Raw genomic sequence first — 21119 nt, forward strand, 5'->3', positions numbered from 1 at the left:
GCCTTATAATGGGCTTGCGTTGGCTGTTTACTGAGCCACAACCGGACAAATCTGGAGTGATGGAGTTGAGGAATTGGGTGGGAAGATAGGATAAAAAGAGCCTCTCCCCCCCTCTCTCCCCCCGCCATGCCGAATATGATTAACCCATGTCTAAAGAGTCAAACTCCATCTTCTTTGAAGATAAAAGGGAAGAAAGGGTGTATTGCTAGCTTGGGGAGAGTGGGGGCGGAGGAAGAACTGTTTAAAGGACATTTTTCCAGGCAGCTTCCACTTGTCAGAGCAACCCGACATATTGACATCTTTGAAAACAGTCAGTTCTTTACTCCAGTTTCCCATTCAGGGATAGATTCTGCATTATATATTTAAAAACAAAACAAAACAAAAAAACCAAGCAAATAGAGAATGACCACTATTGAACATTGGGACATCACTCCAAATAGAGCCTTTGAGAAACAAACGAAGGAAAGAGCACACCAGCGCCATTTTCAAGCATCATTTTTGATTTTCAGAATACAAAATAAATCCAGCCGTCACCTCCACGCGCCATTGCAAAAAAAAAAAAGAATGGTTTACAAAAGTAGTGTGGATACTTTGGAGCGATTTCCCGAAAAGATCCGTTTGTGTGCACCGCATTTCAAATCCCTCCCCTCCCTCCGTTGAGGCTCATCCCTCTGAGTCATCATCACAAGTGAACTATACAGTACGTCAGCTGTGCAGAGAAATGTACAAGTCTTATCTTGTTTTACAGCAGGCTGATGGTGGTCGGAGGGCATGTTCTCCTGGAAGGATTAAGGTGACAATTCTAGAACATCAAGGGGGGGGATCCCCAACAACACCACTTCTGCTTCTGTTTTCTCCTACCAAAAAATAACTTTGAACTTTCTCTGTAAACGTGGAACTGGAAAGCCAGAGGGATGGCTTTGTCATTGGAATGTTGTTCATGTAATAACTGTTTACAAGGTCTCTACATAGAAGTTTGGATGAAACAGGGACAAGACGTGTGCCATCGGATTCCCTTTTGTTCAGTGTTGGATCTTTGTACAATAGATGACGCTGGGCTCAAGTGAGCCGACCTGGAAATTGGTTGCCCTGACTTGGAAGCCCTGCCTTTTAGCCCCAGAAGACTGAGCCTGGCTCATCAAGATGAGACCGTGCTGCACATGTTCAGAGGCACTCTTCTCCAGCCAATTTCCAGATGCAGAGGAGAACAAAAACACCTTTCTCCCAGCTAATATAGTCCCAAGTTCAAAGCCAGGGTGCGCTGCTTCAGACGCAGCCCAGTTCAGAAAAGGGGGCAGGGCATGTGGGCATCTGAAGTGTCAGGTACAGGAGGTACTAAAGGTTATCATACATCCGCAAAGTCTTTTCCAGCTGCTGACTGACTCTCTGATAGAAGACGATCTGCTGCTTGAGGTAAGACTGCATCATCTTCTTGAAGTCCGAGATGCGTCTCTCATGGAAGTGATTCATTTCGGCCTGGAGAGCAAAACCCACCACCCGGCAACGCTTCCGGATGCCATCGGCCTCGTCCTGGTCCATTTTCCCTTCATCACTCATCCTCTGGCTCTCTTTCACCTTAGCAAATGCACCTACCAGAGGCAGAGAAGAACAATGGTTACAGCAATGCCCCAAGCCTCATTTTGGGGGTCTGATAAAACTTGTAACATGGCTTCCCCCGATTTCTTTTGACATGAACACTCTTGTCCATTTTCAAAACATGGGCCCCCACCCATGGCACCCCCACAGGTTCCCTAATGGCTCGTTGAGTACCACTGCTACCACTGATATAGAGGGATCAGGATTTGGCCCAACCACATGGGCCCCCTGATGGGTGTGGCTTCTCAGCCAGTCTCTAACATAGCTATCCTTGACTGGGATGATTGTTGTTTTTTTGAGAGATCTGTAGCCAGACACGGCAGAATGTATACCAGCAATTTTCAACCAGTGTGCTGGGGCACATTGATGTGCCACAAATAGTCCACAGCTGTGCCACAGGTGGTCATCTATTAGCAGGGCCTTTGGGGGATGTGAGCCTCTGGCTGGCAGTGTGGTCTACCTTGTCAATTATCCAAAAACTAATGGTGTGCCTTGATCTTTCTAGTGCTTTGTCAGTGGGCTATTAAACCATTTTTGCCCGGCCCACAAGTGTACACATTTTATTCCTGTTGCATATATGCAACGTTGGGCAAAAGTAGTTTAACTATACATGTACAAAGGACAAGCCATGTTTATAACTTATCCCAAGATCTGGTATCAGTTTTTCAAAGCACACTTGAGACCAAAGGCCAAACACATCTTTGCCTACTTTTATGCAAACAAACATACATGCACATGGATCTCACTTGCTGATGAAACTTCCATTTGAATGGTTGATAAACAGATTGTAGGAACAGGCTTGCATAACACTTGTGAAAAACAAAGCACTTCTTGGCTGTAAACAGTTGGAAGTCTGGCTTTTGTAGAATAAATGAATACAGCAGAGTGTGGATAGAGGAATGTGACAGCTGCCTGCACTGAGCAGAGGAGCATGGGAAGGATAGAGTGGATAGAGGGAAGTTCTCTTCCCTCTCGCACAACACTAAAACCAGGGGACAGCCACTGAAATTGACTGGTGGGTTAGAACAGACTAAAGGAAAAAAAATGTCTTTAAACAGCATGTAATTAGCATGTGGAACTCCTTGCCACTGGATGTTGTGATGGCACCCAACGTAAATGCCTTTAAAAGGGGATTGGACAGATTTATGGAAGTCCATCACTGGTTACAAATAATGACGACTGTATATGCAACCTACAGGTTTCAGAGATCGCCTCTCTCTGAATGCCAGATGCAAGAGAAGGGCAGCAGGATATTGTGTCTTGTCTGTGTGCTCCCTGAGGCATCTAGTGGGCCACTTGAGATACAGGAAGCTGGACTAGATGGGCCTGATCCAGTAGGGTTGCACATTCTTTTGAATGTGTAATTGGGGAATGGGGACAGGCAGTACAAGAATAGGATGTTAACGAGTGTCAATGTGTGCCTTTATTCCCCTTTGCAAAATGTGGCTTTGTGTTCTCAAATCCTCGGTTTCACATTCCAGTGTTGCAACTATTACAATATTTGTTTTCAGGGTGTTAACAGGTCAGAGTGTCCTGCTGACAAAACTCAACTGATTTTTGGAACCAGAAAGTTGCAGACCATGTATGTGGGTTTCCTAATCTTGCTTTGTTTATCATGGTGGTTTGTAATTTTTATTCATTCTGTTGTAATTCATTATTGCTTTTAGAGCCTTGAGAGTGTCAGTCACCTCAGGTCATTCCAAGAAGGTGGGATACAAGTTTTAAAATGGAAATAAATCATTATGTTGTAAGGTTATTATTTTTTTCCCCTAGTGTATCATTCATCCAAAGAACCATCACCTTGTAAGCTTTGAAATCTGTGGTGGATAGGTGATTGCAGAGTAAACAAAGAGCCCAATCCTATGCATGTCTACTCAGGAGTAAGTCCCACTATAGTCAATGGGGCTTATACCCAGAGAAGTATGGATAGGATTGCAGCCAAAATCAACATATAAGCAGGCATCAAATAACTTTTCTGCAATGTGTTAAGTGTGCTGGCAGAAGAGCTCCACTGGTTCAGGTCAGATGCCCATCTGGTCCTGGTTCCTCAGTCTCACAGTGGTCCACCAGATGCCTTGGGGAACACACAACAAGATACCTGCATCCTGTTGTCACTCCCTTGTACTTTGCATATATGCAACAGGGATCAAATGTGTACACCTGTGGGCTGGGCAGAAATGGGTTAAAGCTACAAAGCCACTTACTACAACGCCAGGTATGACTGGATCTCATCATGGAATGAAATCAAGAATGCCCTCACTGAGCTCAGCAAGGCAGCCAAGAAACAACCTGGTTCCTTGCAATAAATAATTCACAGTGGTGAATTAACATATGAGGCCGTCTGGGCAGCTCGGGTTCTCTGTTGCTATGCTCCTGCCACCTGTCCATGATAAATGTGCCTACTTATGTGTAAAAATTACAGCCTCTGTGCAGGAAAGCAAGAAGCGTTGCAGAGAATCCAGGTCAACCGCTCTTGAGATGGGTATAATGCGAAACGCGCTTCATGCCTATAATTAATTAGGCGCTGCATTTTCCTCACTGTGAGTACCTCTTAACTAGCATGTACTGAACTTGTACCGAAGGCTGAAATAAACCATCTGGCTGTGTCAATTTACCTGGAGGCACCCTGGCATTCTGACTTGGCTAGAAGCATTCAGAACATTGCAAATAGACAGTGAGCACTCTGTTTCTGAAATTATAGTCAGGCATTCTCAAATTCACTTGCCCGCTTTCCGGGGTCCTTGCCTGCTTACCGAGATCCTCAGACCTCTAGCAAAGACACTCAGCACTACAGCTCTACAGCACTACAGATCTTTAAGATCCCCTCCTTGGAGATCTCATTTCCCCTGCCATTTTTGAGAAACAGCAGGAAGCCTTCCCAGCAACAGAAGAGATTTCCACTGTTTCTTTTCTTCTTCCATGTGTCAGCACTTATGAGAGGAGACCTTCCCTCTTTTTCGAGCCTTCTGAGCATGCCAGAGGTCTGAATGGAGAGGGGAGTTGATGATCAGCACACATAAGCATTGGTTAGCATGCCAACCCAACATTTCTGGACTCCTGATTATGATATTTGGTAGTCACAGTTAGGCTGGGTTAGGAGAGGACATGAAATTAAACATATTTCTAATACTGTATTCATAGATATAAACTGGCAGGGATGCCCCATACACCACACCTGCCTGACTCCTCCAATCAGCTCAGTCCAATTGCCCCATCCTCTTTTAGCCTGCTGTCCTTGGAAAGTGAGTGAGGGGGGCACAGAGGATTCCACAGAGGGTGGGGGCACAGCTGACTCCCTCCAGTGATTATCACAGTGGCAGAAGAGGAGGAGGAGGTCGCCACCACTGTTCTTGTGACTAGGAAAAGAATAGCTGCCTTCTTTCATCCCTCACCATTTCTTTAATCAGATTGGGTGAGGAGGAAGATAGGTGTGGAGTTCCACTCCCAGAACCCTCCCTGCCCACTCAGTGGTGGCAGCAGAGGAGGTGGCAGCAATGATGGAGGAGGGCACCCTGGTGAACACACACACAAAAAGTGGGCAGTGGGATCTAGCACTACTATGCATGCCCAATTAGCTGGGCCTGAGCATCCCCAATGTGGAATTTCCCACTACCACCACCCCAAGATGTCGACTCCTTGTGTGTTCATGTGAATCGCTACTCCAGCTTGCCTCCTTCCAAACAGGCTGCATGCACAGAACAGAAGTGACTCCCGCTCAAACACAGGAGCTTAGCTCCTCGTCATCTTTCACGTTCACCACGGTTTCCGTTTTCGTATCACTGTGTTGCCTTCAGCCATGGCAGAACCCTCGTGATATAGATCATCTTAAAACAAAAGCAAAAAAAATTAAATGGTCTGAAAGCCATTCAGGCATCTGTGACACAGGCAATTACATCATGTCACAAATCCTCACCATGCCTTGGCAAATGGCAATGTAACCAGTGGCAACTCGGAATCTTAGTCATGGAACAGACTGCTGCCCATATCTCCAAAAAGGCAGCAAGATATTTTGCTCTTGTGCCCTGCAGACTCTAAAAGAAAAGCTTTTCTGGGTAAAACTGGATCATCTCCAATCTTAATTCCAGGAGAAATGCCTTAATTATTAGAAACTTGGGAAACACTGCTGTAGAATGATGGCTAATTTCCTCTCTTATTTCAGCTTAACTTCTGCTAGCTTGACTCTCTGATCTTGGTTTCACTTCTGTCTTGTCCTGGAGGACTACATACTTCAGCAGATTTCATACTACATATTTCATACCTGGTTAAGCACCTGCCCATTAATTCCAGTCTCTATCAAACATGTCTGCTATGGGCGGAATCCTGACCAGTTTTATTTACAGCCCAATCCTAACTAACTTTCCAGTGCCATGCTAACGGGGCATGCGCTGCATCCTGTGGTGAAGGGGAAGTCACAGAGGCATCCTCAAGTTAAGGGAACAAATGTGTCCTTACCTCGGGGCTGCATTGTGGCTGCATCAGTACTGGAAAGTTGGTTAAGATTGGGCTGTCAATCTGCTAGGTAACAAGAGTCCTACTGGATCAAATGGACCGTCTCTATGCCACATCCCGCAGCAATCAGAGGCCTTTGAGATGCTCACAAACAGGGCACAAAAACAACAGTGCCAGCAAATGGTTTTCTGAGACATACCGCCTCGAAACATGGAGGATCTATACAACCATATCATGGCCACTGACAGATGCATCCTCTTGTGAGGTGGAGCCAGAGCTTGATCAGGTTGGGCACTGAGACACAGCCAACAAAGTGCTCACCCCCAGCTAGGCTGATCCCTGGACCTTCAGTATCTGTCAGCAGTCGTGCCCAAAGTGCCATCAGCTGTCTAAAGGGGATACCAAGGGGGGGAGGTCCAGTGCAGACCATTGCCCCGGGGCCCTCAATAACCTGGTGCCAGCACTGCCATGCTTTAGTGTGGCTTTAGTGTTTTCACTAGTGTTTACACTAAAAAAACAACACTAAAAATAAGTTTTTACACTAAAAACACTTTAGGGCCCAATCCTAACCAACTTTCTAGGGCTGATGCAGCCGCGATGCAGCTCCAAGGTAAAGGAAGAAATGGAATTCTCTTCCAGAGGAATTAAGAATTATGCCCTCCCTTATGGAGGCCTTGCAGCAAGGATTCAGAACGTTCCTGTTTTGTCTACCATTTAAGTGATGATTTGTTGTCTGACCGGATATCTGTCTCTGTTATAATGCTGTGGTCTAATTAGTCGTCCGTCCCCCCGAAATGCTTTTACTGTTCTTATTATGACTTTATTTATTTTATACAATGCACATTTTAATGTGGTATTTGTAAGACGCCTTGGGGCATAGGAAAGGCAGGATTTAAACAAACAAACAAACAAACAAACAAACAAACAAACAAACAAACAAACAAACAAACAAACAAACAAAGAAAGAAAGAAAGAAAGAAAGAAAGAAAGAAAGAAAGAAAGAAAGACTCTGTGACTGCCCCTCCACTGAGGATGTGGTGCAGGCCCCATTGGCACAGCTGCATCAGTGCTGGAAAGCTGGATAGGACTGGTTTTTTAGTGGGACTGTAGTGTTGTCACAAATAGCAGGCAGATAACCATTTGACTTAACCCAGCCCAGATCTCCATGTACTCATGCTTAATTTGTTTATAAGGCCAGTGTCGTTGTGCAAGGCCAGTCTGAGATGAAGTGATTCGGAAGTAAACAGAACATGTCCAAAATAAGTGTCTGGATGGACAAGAGATTGAGCAAGGTTCCGAGTGGCTCAGTGCAACATTCCTCTAAAGGGATGTACTAACAGAATGCTGCCTTTCTTCAGGAAACCCTGAGTCCTACCCACTGGGTTGGAAGACATCCATTCCATCCTCTCGGGCCCTCTGCATTTTTCTGGGTTGAAAGGCACAGCTATGGAAGATGCTTGAAATGATTACAGATCCACAGTGCCAGCAGCTCCTCCTTCCTGAGTGAGTAAAAAAGCAAGAGAGCAGATGGCAAGAAAGGGCTGCAGCCACAGCAGCCACCTATAAAAGTGGGAGGGCACCAAGAAGGGCCATAACTCAGTGGCTGGAGAGCTGTTTTGCATATAGAATATCCCTGTTTTGCATACAGCTTCAGTCCCTATTATCATCTCTGGGTAGGCCTGGGAAAGACCTGTGTCTGCAACCTGGAGAGCCATTACCACTCGGTGTGGGCCGTACCGAGCTCAACAGACCAAAGGGCTGACTCCATACACAGAAGCTTCCTGTGCTTTGTTGCTCACATAACCCCCACTATGAGTAGCTTTGGGTGGCTGACCAGCAAATCGAAGTAATTCACTCCAGCCTCCCTACCCCATCTCCGTAACCACCTTGTCTTCGGGAATTGGAGGTTGCTCTCTTCATTCATCACAACGGAAGGTGTGAGAGGACAGAACAATGGAGTGCAAGGGAGGGGCACCAGGATGCAGGTCTCTTGTTGCCTTGTGTGCTCCTGGAGGCACCTATTGGGCCACTGTGAGATACACTGTGAGATACAGGAAACTGGACTAGATGGGCCTTTGGCCTGATCCAGCTGGGTTATCCTTATGTTCTTAACTGGTGTGACAAGCAGCTTTGGTTTAGCAATCAAATCGGTCTAGTCAAGCAACAGTCAGATTCCTTCACCATTTCCCAGAAAAAAGAGAGATCTCCTTGTAATGTTCCAATCCTCATTCAAGGATCACTGCCTGATCCCTGCTGAATGTCACGGCCAGCCTGCTAATGAGGTGTGGGGAGGCCAATCACTATAGCCAGATTGGTAGAGAGAGATGGATTGGCTGAGGTTGTTCTGTGTATGCCCCCATGTACACTGAACATCACCCACAATGGCTATCCACCTACAGTCCCAGCAGCAGCCATTGCTCCTTCTCTCTCTCTTTTTTTTTTTTTAAGGCAGAGGGGAGCGGAAGAGACATTTCCTGGAAGATACTGTAGTAGCCCGGGAAGGGGATAGGATACAGTTTGTGCCAGCATTGCTTATCCTGCCCCCAGACCCAATCTGCATTTGCCCATCCTTACTGCCACTCTACCCCTCCCCCTCCCCCGTCCCTATGCTGGTATTATCTGCTCTGGCAGATGTCCCTCCACACACTAGTGCCAGCTTAGGTACTTAGGTAGGATTGGACCATGAAGCTGCAATCTTACATACATTTTCCTGGACATTAGCCACATTAAACGCAATGGGACTTATTTCTGAGTATACATGTATAAGCTTGTACTGTGAGCTGCCTTCCATATACTATATTAAACCATTTCTACCCAACGTTGCATATAGGCAACAGGGATCAAATGTGTACACCTGTGGGCTAGGCAGAAATGGTTAATTTCTTCTGCAGTCACCTATCTTCCACTAATTTAAAGGCCTCAGTGGCTCTTTTCGGTTAGAGGTCTATAAAAAAAAATTAAAAAAAAATCTTTGCTTGTTGTCGATGATGTCACCACATTAAAGGTGATCTCTTGCATGCATAACCACAGACATGTAAGCTCTAAAGTTTATGAGCTAGTAGGAATCTTGGGCCCAATCCTATTCAACTTTCCAGCGCTGGTGCAGCCATGCCAACAGGACATGGGCTGCATCCTGCAATTGGGGGTGGGGCAGTCACAGAGGACTCCTCAAGGTCAGGGAACATTCATTATTTTACCTAGGGGCTGCATTGTGGCTGTATCAGTGTTGGAAAGTTGGGTAGGACTGGGCAATCCTTTCCATACTTACCTAGGAGTAAGCCCCATTGACTATAATGGGACTTCTGAATAGACCAGCCTAGGATTGAGCTGTTAATTCCATTCAATCTGGAAGATTTAATATTGGGATATTGGGGTCTGTTTGGAAGACAGCACAAAATGCTGATGATTTTCCATCTGTCTATTGGCAGCAGGCGGCCAAGGCTTTATAGCGAGGTCTCTCCTAGCCCCATCTAGAAGCACCAGAAATTGAACTTTAAGCCTTAAGCATGCAAAGCATATGTTCAGCCACAGAGCAATGGGCCTTCCCCTTGTGGCTATTATTAGATATGTGGCAACAAGCATGTACAACCAGATCTCCTCTACTAACTCAATTATTTATTCTTTGCAACTCCCTGGAAAAGGCAGAGAAAAACACTAGTGTGACAAATCTCTGGACAGTCTCTAATCCATCTGGGCCTAGGTCTATTTGGACCTCTGACATCATACAGGCCCCAATCACCACTCACAAACCCTTCTGCTTTTCTGCCTACCCAACACTCACCTAGTGCTCTCACATGGCCAATCTCATCCTGAGGCCATCTGAACTTTCTTCTTAAAGAGGCAGTACACAACAGCTACAGCCCTGGCTTTTTCACACAAACAACTCCTTTTTTGCATAACCATGAGACATGCAGAAGAAATGCTGTCTTCCTTTGCATCTGGGCAACCTAAAGAGAAAAGGACTTGGGAGGGTGGGGGGGAGTTGCAGAACCAGGCATGGTAAAAAAAATTAAAGTTGCATCTGGGAATTATAGGTAGTTGGTGGAGTTGAAATGATTGAAGGGCTCTGCAGGGCTGGGCACTTGCATGTAAACAGGATCTTGCTTCACTGAGAGTTTATCCCCTCCTGCTGCTGACCTGAGGATATAATCCATTAACAGTGACAGTTCAGGAAGTGGCTCTGGAAGCTAGTATGAGGATACCAAAATAAGAGAGCTGTTTATTATTCCCAGCCTTGGCAGACAAAGAAATCTTCTGGGAAGGAAAGTTGAGTATGGAGCCTCTGCGAAGGCCACACCAGGATACAGGATATTATGGGGCAACCAGGAATCTCAGTCAAAAAAGATTCCTAGCAGTAATATGGGCACTGCCTGGGGATCATTCAGTAGCTCAAGCAGTGCTTTCCGCAGATTGTAGAATATTCTCCAGTTTCATGCTGTTTATCTTCATACTAAACATCTTCATAGTCTTTAAAACAGGGCAGGACAGATTACTGCAGAGTAAATATGCAGAGCTCATGCAAAGAGGCAATGTGGTATAGTGGTTAGTCAGAGCACTGGGCTTGGGCCAGGAAGACCCAGGTTTAAATCCATGCTCAGCCATGAAGTTTCTTCGCTGACATGGGATTATCCCTCTTTCTCACCCTACCCTACCTCACAGGGCTACCTAAGATGGTGTAGTGGTTCGAGAGTTGGACTCAGATCTGTAAGACCTGTTCAGCCATGTAGCTTCCTGGGTGACTTTGGGTCAGTCACTATCTCTCAGCCTCACCTACCTCATAGGGTTGTTGTGAAGACAAAAGGAGGGAAAGTACCAAGTACACCGCCCTGAGGTCCTTAGAGGAAGGGCGGTATGAAAATGTGAAAAAATAATTAATTAATGCAGCAACTGTTACCCTGCACATGCCCAATCTCGTCTGATCTCGGAAGCTAAGCAGGGTCAGGCCTGGTTAGTACTTGGATGGGAGACTGCCTGGGACTACTGGGTGCTGTAGGCTTATGCCATAGTCTTTCGAGACTGAAGGTTGCCCACCAATTAATTAATTAATAGGGTAGACAGACTACAGGCTCCGGCAATGAATAAAAACTAAAAGGAGAGCACTTGGTGGAAGAGGAGTGGCGCATGTGTGCCCTCTGTGAAAAGTTATAGAAGAGAATGGGAGACACATGCCTGCATGGCAGTTGGTTCTATTAATAGACACGATTAATCTTCCCTTGTAACATGTAGCAACAAGGGAATCTTGTTATCTCCTAGCCAAAGGTGCATTGGATCAGACAGGGCATAGCCAGAGTACCTGTCATGATCTGAGAGATGGTTCTGGCATAGGAAATTGCCTTATACAAAGTGCCTTGACTATCTAGTTCAGCACTGTTGACACTAACTAGCAGTGGCCATTCAGGCTTTCAGACATGAATTTTTCTCTAGGAATGGAACCTGGACCTTCTACATTTGCAAAGCAATGCTCTACCACTAAGCTCCAACCCTTCCTTGTCAGCGACTGACAATCTTGTGCAAATAACTGCTCAGGTGAATGATACATGCATGGGAAGAGTGTAACCAAGCTGCTTCACAGCTCCTAGTCTGCAGTCTTTTAAAAAAATAGTAGGGGGCTGGCCCAACCCTAGAGGCAAACTGAGTATTGCATAGGGGTGCCAACATTCCTGGGAGGTCAGCTCAGGACTACTCAGACCTCCCAGAACTGGAGGCAATGTGCCTTTTACTTCTCTAGCAGCTGCCCCAGGCATGCCTCCTCCTGCATCCTGGATTTGAAAAAGAAAGGGGGAATGGAGGAGCAGAGGAAGTGTGGAGGAGAGGATCTGACCGTGGCTTGAAATCCACTGAAAGTTTTGTTCTCCAACTCATTCTGCAGAAAACAGCCGAGTTACACCAGGGAGAGATCTGCATCTCGATTATATGCGCTGGTGCCAGGCAACCATTCAAAATACACACAATTAGGAATCAGGAAAATACCGGTTCCCTCTTACTATCTCTGGAGCTGAGAAAAACACTGACTTACATTTACAATGGAGAGGTGTGGGTATTTTTTACTCAGATACAGAAAATATTAGGCAGGCAGCCTTCAGATGCAGGTTACGGGCTAAATGGACCCCAATGTCTCCCTATCACATGCCTCCCTTACTGTTCTCCAGCCTTCATCTGTTTGGGCAAGATGGAGCTTGCCTCCTGAACTCCAGAGAATTCTATCTGTCACCAGGACTGAGCCATGTGACTCATACCTTTGTGGAGAAAGTGTCGGGTGATTGCAAGCCCCACCTCAAATCTACAGGTGTGGTTTTTAGACTTGAAGCACAAGTCACCATAGAGATGGCAAAACACAAGAGCGGCACACAGACTGAACTTCTGGTAGTCGACTGAAAGCTGTGGTTGGCTGTGACTTTCTCCATAGGACCATAAGAAGCTACCATAAAAGTCAGACCATTGACCCATCTGTTCAATATTGTCAGCACTGACTGACAGTAGCTCTCTAAGACGTCAGAGAGGAATCTTTCCCTGCCCAATCTGGAAATGGCAGGGGGCAAACCTGGGACCCTGGGGGTACACAGCATGGACTATACCGCACAGCCACAGGCCCTCCATTTCACTTCTTCACAATGTTAATTATTGCAGAGATTCACTGCCACAAGCTGTACTGATGACCACCAGCTTAGAATGCTTTCCAAAAAATTAGATACACTCAAACAGAAGGAGAGGTCTACAAATGGCTAGAACAGCAATTTTCAGCCTTTTCAATCTCACGGCTCACTAACAGGGTGCTACAATTGTCAAGGCACACTATTGTTTCTTGACAACTGACAAGGCACACCATGCTGCTGGCGGGGGCTCACATTCCCTAAAGGCCCTACTAATAAATGACCCTCTGCCAAACTCCTGTGGCACACCGAGTGCAGTGGTCGAAAATCACTGGGCTAGAACCTCCGTTTTCAAAGGCAGTGCGCTCTCACAGTTGCTGGGGAACAATAAAAAGGGAGAGCTGTTGCCTTCATGGCCTCATGGATGGGTCAGCTGAGAGGGTAGCTGAGAGGGAGTGGGACTACATTTCCCAGATCTTGGCACCAGGGCTGGTCCCTTGTTGCCGTGACAAGCACTCTGTACCATCCCATGCCCCTCTGTCCCCATGAGTTGTTCATCACTGTTCTTTCCAGTTTCTGGTTTTTTCTTGCTGTCCGGGCACTGTGCCAGTGAGACAAGATTCTGTAGCTCCCTGGCACAGAATGGACAGTGCCACTCTGTACCAAAACCCACAGGCAGGGTGTTGTTATACCACAAATTCCAGTCCCTGCTCACTGGGCTAAGAGGCACCTCCTAAGTGATAGTTCTCTTATATTTAGCAGGAAGTAGAGCAACTGGCTCTATGTGCCCCAGAATGGCATTTCTGCCAGTGGCTATTTGCAGGTGCCTCTTTTGTTTCCTTCTTTAGATTGTGAGTCCCCTTTGGAACAGGGAACCCTCTTATGTCAACTGCTTTGGGAACTTTTTATTGAGAAGTCACAGGGGGCCATCCCTCAAGGTAACCTTGGAGTATCATTGACTGCATCAGTGCTGGAACGTTGGTTAAGACTTCCTGTTAATCAATAAATTCAGTGCTTCTCAAACTTACCACGGTCACACAGAACCCTGTCGTGGCAGTGCCATCTCCCAGCTCTCCAGGCTCCGCCATCTTGAATTGCACGAGATCTCGTGACATTATTTTATTTTCCACATTTCTATACCACATTTCCTCCAAAGAGCTCAGGGTGGTGTACATAATTCCTCCCTTCCTTTTGTCCTCACAGCAACCCTGTGAAACAAATGAGGCTGAGAGATAGCGACTGGCCCAAAGTCACCCAGGACGTTTCAAGGCTGAGTGGGGATTTGAACCTGGATCTTCCAGGTCAAAGTCCAACTTCCAGACAACTACACCTTCCAGGCTCTCATGTTGTGCAATTCAAGATAGAGGCGCCCAGCTCTGCTGGCCTTTGGGCATCACAGCACACAGTTGAGGAACCACTGAATCAATGTTGCTGATTCATTCAGATCAACATTTGAAATTTAGCATTTACCTCTCTGATTAGTCTCTTCTCTTTTGCCTCTCTGATTTGTCTCCTTTTGCCCTTTTCCTCAAGTTTTATCTCCTTCAGTTGCCCTTTCCTTAGGCACTTGTTTGTTGCTTAGTGTTGTTCTTGTCCATTGTTCCTTGGTCATTCCCCACCCTGGATCTTCTCTACCTCCTGGCATCTCCTTCCATTCTTCAATCTGCTCCACAAAGCTACTCCTGGCCCTAGGGCCTGTGTGAAGTTTTAATCCCAAGCCAACTGACAACTTTCCCTTCCTTCACAAATACTGGACTGCACATGGAATTTTTGGAAATGTTACAAGCCAGTTAATCAGTGCCAGAGGTTTCACCACCATAACCACATCATAATGTACACAGGTTCACCGATGCAGGGAATGCAAAACCTAAGTGTGGAAGCAACCCGTCTCACTAGTGAACAAAGTCCAAAGGCTAATGACAAGTGTTTACAGTAGTTATGTTCCCTGGAATTCTCATCCATGCCTTGCCCCTTTGGAAAGTTATTCGTGGCATCTAGTCTTTAACCCAAATAGCTTCTACTTTTAGAAAGTCACTTCCACCAGTTAAGGAAAGGAACCAGGCTTATTTCCTACTGAAGGTTTTCTATTTTAAGATGAAATTCTTCAGAAAAAGAGCCATGCCTTGTGTGGAAACTTAGGGCCCAAGCCTATCCAATTTTCCAGCGCTGATGCAGCCACAGTGCAGCCCCAAGGTAAAGGAACACACATTCCCTTGCCTTGAGGAAACCTCCTAGACTGCTTTCCCATTGCAGGATGCAGTGTATACCCCATTGGTATGGCTGTATCAGTGCTGGAAAGTTAGATAGGATTGGGTCCTTAGTCCCTTATGCTGTTCCAAAAGGGACAAAAAACAGTTTGCTGTTTCCTTAGATACTGAGTCTCTAAGAAGCTAACCAGATGAACCTGTTTGCCTAAAATACTTAGAAAAATGCCATATTGAGCAATAAATAATGCTTAAAAATTATACTGGCATAACTACTCGTAGAAGACTGTAAATAAGCAAAAGGACATGTAAGTGAAATAAATGTATATTCTGCCTCTGTTTACTCTTGCTTTTGTTTCACTCCCCTTTCTCTGTCCCAAATCTTAGACTGTAAATTCCTTGGGGCAGGGGCCTATTCTCCTTGTACTCTCTATGGTACTGGTACTATGGAAATAATAATGCTCCATATCCACTAAGACAGGGGTATCAAACATAAGGCCCGAGGGGCAGATGCAGCCCCTGGAAGCAATTTATCTGCCCCCCCCCCCTGTTATAATTGGGCTCTCTCATATCTTGGATTTGCAGCATTTCTCTTCTGCCATTTGCAGCTAATTCTATATGCGAACACAGTGCTTATTTCTGGCCATCATCTGCTTAATGATGTCACTTCCTGCTTAGTGATGTCATTTCCTGCTGTCAGCAGATGCCATTGGCCCTCTGTGTGAAATGAGTTTGACTTCCCTTGCTTTAAGATGCTACAAAAACAAACCATTATCAGACATCAGTCATCGTCTTTTCTCAGTGGTCACTTCCACAAAGTGTTGATTGAATCAATGTTTGCTTGTGTTGTGTGGTTCTCTTTTGCGCTGAAAAAGGAAAGTCAGGTTCGTGCAGTACATACCTTTCTGAAGATGGATAATGTCTGGGAAGTTGGAGAGCAGCCCCTGGTACAAGGAGAGAGTGTCCAACATGAGGAAAAGGTCATTCTTGGGTTGCTCAGCAAACATTTCCCCAACAGTTTCATAGGTCTTGCCCGTGTGCGAGATGGCGCCATTGAGTGCATCTAAGCTGTAAGGGGGGTCCATTTGGAAGGAATGGCTGATGGCTTGGAATGCATTGCCCAGTTTCTGGAACTCCTTGCGGAAGCCTCCAATGTGTTTGCGCACCAGTTCAGATGCCACATTGGTCAGTTGCAGGACGCTGTCATCCATCTTCTTGCTGAAGGCCTTGAAAGTGTCCACTCGGTCCTCCACATCCTGGAGATCTTGGTGTTCGGTTGGGATCTGGAGTGTCAGCAAGAAACTGGCTCCCACCATCTCATCTTTCTCTGCCCGGCGCTTGCCCATCTTCCACTGCTTGTCGTCGTTGCAGGTGAGGAAGTGCTGAAAGCCCTCATACTGGGAAAGCGTAGGGTGGCTGGTCATGTGGTCCATCCACAAGATCAACCTCCTCTTGCGCTTCGCAATGAAGTCCTCCTCAAAACGTCCCGTGGCTTGCTTCTCGGGCAGATGCGGCACCGAGACTACCGTGAACTTGTGCAGCAGGCGGTTGTACAGCCAGTCGAAATGTTTGTACCGCCGGTAGACAGGAGAGTTGCTGTTGCTGGGTGTTAGCCTGTAGGAGATGTAGCTCTTGATGCCTTTGAACTTGGTTTGCTTGGTGGGGTCCTCCACTGAGCAAACTAAAGGGTGTGGGCTAGGCCGCCACTGGGGCCCCTTGGGGCCCATATCAATGTAATAGGCCTCTGCAATCTTGGCCATCATAGGCACATCTCCCAAGATGAAGGCCTCCACACCAGACCGGACAAAGCAGGAGAACCGATTGAGGTTTCGTCCCACCACACTGCCCCTTTTGGAAGAACTGATGCTGTCCTGCCTCTCCAAAGATGGCTTGGGCCGGTAGCCCATGTTGTTTGGATGGGAATATGGCCCAGGATGCGACAGGTTGGGAGAAGGATGCCCATTGGTGCCAGGCCCACTTCTGGGTTCCTCCACCACTGTGCAGCCATCATCCCAATCGTCCCAGTCGTCATCGTCGTCATCTTCAAAGCTGCCCTGATGGGAGATGCTGGTGTTGGAAGGTGGTACATAAAAAGATGACCCGTTACCAGGGGACCCAGCTGGGCTGCTAGAATAATCCGTATAGCTGGAGGCTGACCTGCTGCGGAGGATCTCTACATAGGACGCAGGAAAGAGGCCAGTCTCCCCACGGCTGTTTGTCCCTTGCAGCCATCCATCCAAAGAGTTTTCACTGAAGATCACCAACTCCTCATTCTCCTGGATGCTGATTTCCTCCTTGTTTTCACTCTGGAAGTTGTAAAGTGCTCTGGCTTTCATTGCCATAGTGGCTCCCTGTAAGAAAACCCCCTGCTAACACCAGAAACCTCCTCCCTGCTGCGGTGTTGGCTTGGTTACTTAAGCTGGTATGAACAGACAGAAATGCAGCAGTCCTCTTCAACCTAAAAAGCGGCTTCAGTTCTGTGAAAAAGTGGGGGACACTTTGTAGCCGTTTCCTGGAACAAAACAATATAATTTCTCCGTTGCTTAATGCTGAGTTTTATAAATTCCAAGGAACAGTGCAGTCGGCAGGCATTGGTTAAGAGCAGCATGCTCAGAGCAAACCAAACAACATATTTGACCCCTTTTATTAGGTTATACAGGCCACAGTCAGGTGCACAGATAACCAGAAAATTGTCATTCCTATATAGATGTTATCTTGCAAACTAGTTATTCCTGAACTATCAGACTTTTTTGCATTGAAGTTACAGGTCGAGATTAGCCACTTTCATCTGATGCAAAAAAAAAATCCCTTATGCTTTTTGTGAATTTTTCCTCTTTCCAAAGATATATTTAAAAACATTAAAGCGTTGTCATCTTGAAAAAAAAAAAACAATCCAGTGCAATATATGATCACAGTGCTGAAAAAAAATATCCCTTTTAGGAGAAAAAGGAAGCAAACCCGCTGTTATTACAGATGAAAAATATTTTGCAAGTTTTTGTAATCCCTTTGGGGTCTGGTTTGAAATCCACAACCTTTCAGAGGGGTGGAGAAGAAAATGAAAAGCCGCAAATCAATTCACAGTTGGAATGGGTCACGCCTTAGGCTGAAGAATAACACAAACACACACGCCACCCCTCCTTCTCAACAGGGCGCACGCAAAGTTCATGTGAACTTTTTTTTAAAGCAGAAAGCAAAATATCAACACGAAGAAAGAAGTTCTTGCTTTCTTCAGGGCTGGGAGATCTTGAAAATAAAAAACAAAGAGTGTCTTTTCCAATACAGTAGCGTGACTTTCTTACCCACCTGCCTTCTTCCAAAAAATAGCTCTTGGGGGGGGGGGGCTGCAAGATCTCCAGATCCACCACTCAAAATCCCTTTGAGTCAAAACAAAAGGTGTTCCTCTTTATTTTGGTTTCTTGTCAGTTTCTCTCCTCTGAGCAGTCTCTTGCACAGTTTCTCTCCCTTCTGGTCAGTTTCTTGGTCCGTTTCTCCCCTCTGGGCAGTCTCTTAGTCAGTTTCTCTCCCCTCTGATCAGTTTCTTGGTCAGTTCCTCTCCCCGCTGGTCCCTCTGGTCAGTTTCTTGGTCAGTTTCTCTACCCTCTGGTCAGTTTCTGAGTCACTTTCCATCCACTCTGCAACCAGCACAAGTCAAAACAAATCCTCACTAGGCGACCTGCAGGGAAAGGTTTTATTATTTTAAGAGGGAGAGAAGGGGGGGGGGGAAATAACAATATCAGCTACTAAGAATGTAACCAATTCCTGTCTGGCTTCCCTCAAAGCCACAGAAAAAAATCCGATCGCAGGTTTCCAAATGGAAAAGCAACTCTTCCCCCCCCCCTCCAAGTGAGTACTCACTGCATCCCTCCCGCAGAGTTGGGGGCGACAATAATAAAGTTTCCCGGTGGTGGCTGCTGCTGGTGGGATGCGATCGCCCCCCCCCCCCCACTCCTCTCTTGTTACGCGGATTGCAGAAAGGAGCCTGCGTAAGGAATCCAGCACACCACACAGGCACTTCCGCTTGGCAAGAGGGCTGGGAAGCCGGAAAGCTCTTTCCCTACCAGGCTCGATCACGAAGTGGGATCCCCGAGTCTGCTTCAGATCTCCCTCTCCCGGGGCGCGGAGAGAGCGATCTGCACCTTGGGGGATCGCACTTGCCTCTGGTGCGCACGCAGCCTGACTCGCTCCATTCTGCCGTCGGGATGCGCCCTGGCTGGGGGGGCTGTGGCCCCCGTTGGAGTCCCGATCGGCGATCGCAGGGGAGATCTGCTAGATCCCCTCCCTCCCGATCCCCCCACCCCACGACGCACCCCACAGAGTCTCTCTCTCTCGTGCGCCCTCCCAGATCCCGCAGGCGATCGTAGCCTCTCCAGGGTCCCTGTGCGCTCCTGCTTGCGCACTGGTCTCTCGCGCTTGGGAATGGACGGAGCGGGGTACCTTTCGTTGGATCTCCCCTGGAGCCCCCAGTCTGCCGCCTCCTCCTTCCAAGATCGGCTCCAGCCGCCGCCAGCCTCCGATCTTCGGTCTCTTTCCTTTTCCTCGCCGTGTGGGTCGCTCACACTCCTGGCTTTTCCATGACGCAAGGAAGCCCGAGCTCCAAAGTTTGCAAAAACCTGCGGGCAACCAGCGAGCGGTGGGCAAGCGAGGTCCCAGGCTGCCCTCTACAGGCAGGCACGGAGGCGTCAGCGGGGAAATATAGATTTTTTTTGGGGGGGGGGATATAGATTTTTATTTAAAAAGTTTCATACTGCAATAAATAATACAAAGGAAAGAAATCACATTTTCAGCTACAGTCACATTACATCAACTGTTCAACTAGAACACAGATACATCATGTTATAGGTGGATTCACCCCATGTAACCACTCCCACCATTTTTTTCCACCTGTCTCTACCAGTTCTCACCCTTTCTTAAGCCGCTCCATATACTCTGGAGACCACAAAGCGGACCCATCACTGCGTGTTGGTGGACTTTTTCTCCTTTATTTCTTTGCCCCTTTGGATGCCCAGCGCAAAAAGGACATACAGATTTATCAATCTTACCGTAGACCACGGCACCTCCCACCTATCGTCTCCTCCCCTCCGTTGTCCCGCATTATTCATCCTCTTGGGTCCCCTCATACCTCCTGCCGGCTCCTTCCCAGAGATGATAGTCTCCCAGGCCTGTTGGGCCAGTTCAGGCCACTTAAAGGCCCTCGCTACGCCCCTCCACAACTCCTTCGCCGGCATACACTCTTGGACGAAATGGGCTACCATTTCTATCAGCGACGGGGCGCCTACCAATCTAGAGGGTCCCAACCCCAAACAGGTTGGCCTCTTGCACCTCTTCTGATCTTCTTGCAACCATGGGTTTGCCGCTCCCACCTTGAGGACCTGATGGAAAGCCCTCCACCCTAATTCCCATAAACTAAAGGGGATTCTCTTCTCGCTAAAGGCACTGTGCGCCACCTTCTCCTGCAAGAGGTATGTGGAAAGGTGCGTCTTACTTTGCTGTTTCTCTTGGTGAGGTCTTGTGAACAACTCCTGTACCGTTGTTTCATACACATAACGTTTGAGTTGTTTCCCTTCCTGCCCGCTGGTTTTATACGGATTGGCCGAGAGCCCCATCTCCTTCATCAGAGTCTCCGCCTCCCTCATGTACTCCGGCAAAGATCGTTTTATTGCCTGAGTGAGTATGTAGCCCGTCTCTTCTTTCACCCACCATTTCTGTCCCCAGGTCGTCTTTTCCCAAGTGTCTCCGAATTGGACCCATACAGATGCAAAGGCTCCCCCTTCCTGCGTCCTCTGTCTCCATTTTGTCCAGTTGCCAAAGCTATAGGAGACAAAGGTCACCAAGAACAAAGGTCCCAGGGCCCAAACCCCTAGTCCTCCTTCTTTCACTTTCTTATATGCCATCGCTCGGGCAAGAGGGAAGAAGGCAGTGCTCCACAAGAAAACAAAAACCTGATGGGTAACCTTGTCCACCACCTCAAGTTCAAGTTCCATTTTTTCCACCTCTTCAGCTTTTCCTCCACCTTAGAAGCCCACAGTTTCCAGTTCTCTTCCCACCCTCTTTGTTTCAGTCCAAAAATTTTACCTAAAATTTTTACAGATTCCAACTTTTGAACCTCTTGTTTCCTTTCATCCATTTCAAAAACAGCCCCCATGGCCCTCACCTCTATTTCCCCCTCGACCCAAGAAAATAACATTTGGTTTTACCCTCGTTTATCACCGCTCCCGAGGCCCTGCTGTATTCATCTATTATTCCCTTCAATGTCTCCATCTCACCCACGTCTCTAACCATA

At 47.0% G+C, this 21119-nt stretch overlaps 1 protein-coding gene across 3 annotated transcripts; it reads right to left on the reverse strand.

Annotated features, from left to right (window-relative positions):
* Positions 1-355: 355 nt before the first annotated feature.
* SNX33 (sorting nexin 33) lies at positions 356-19395 on the reverse strand. Of its 3 annotated transcripts, none has more exons than XM_066636271.1 (3): positions 19274-19395; positions 15741-18512; positions 356-1589 (listed from the first exon to the last, which is right to left on the reverse strand). In XM_066636271.1, the coding sequence occupies exons 2-3, from the start codon at positions 17179-17181 to the stop codon at positions 1336-1338; spliced, it is 1695 nt and encodes a 564-aa protein (XP_066492368.1). In that variant the 5' UTR covers positions 17182-18512; positions 19274-19395; the 3' UTR covers positions 356-1335. The 3 variants fall into 3 exon arrangements, with proteins under 3 accessions (XP_066492368.1, XP_066492369.1, XP_066492370.1); XM_066636272.1 differs by lacking the exon at positions 19274-19395 and adding an exon at positions 18695-18777; XM_066636273.1 differs by lacking the exon at positions 356-1589 and adding an exon at positions 4819-5420.
* Between the last annotated feature and the right edge of the window lie 1724 nt (positions 19396-21119).

Source organism: Tiliqua scincoides, chromosome 8, assembly GCF_035046505.1.
Source record: "Tiliqua scincoides isolate rTilSci1 chromosome 8, rTilSci1.hap2, whole genome shotgun sequence".
Lineage (NCBI taxonomy): Eukaryota > Metazoa > Chordata > Lepidosauria > Squamata > Scincidae > Tiliqua > Tiliqua scincoides.

Bases quoted from the DNA above. Each gene is read 5' to 3' on its own strand.
- SNX33 (XM_066636271.1), bottom strand. From the start codon at position 17,181: ATGGCAATGAAAGCCAGAGCACTTTACAACTTCCAGAGTGAAAACAAG. The intron at 1,590-15,740 runs GTATGTACTGCA...TGCCTCTGGTAG, and splicing joins CATTATCCATCTTCAGAAAG to GTGCATTTGCTAAGGTGAAA.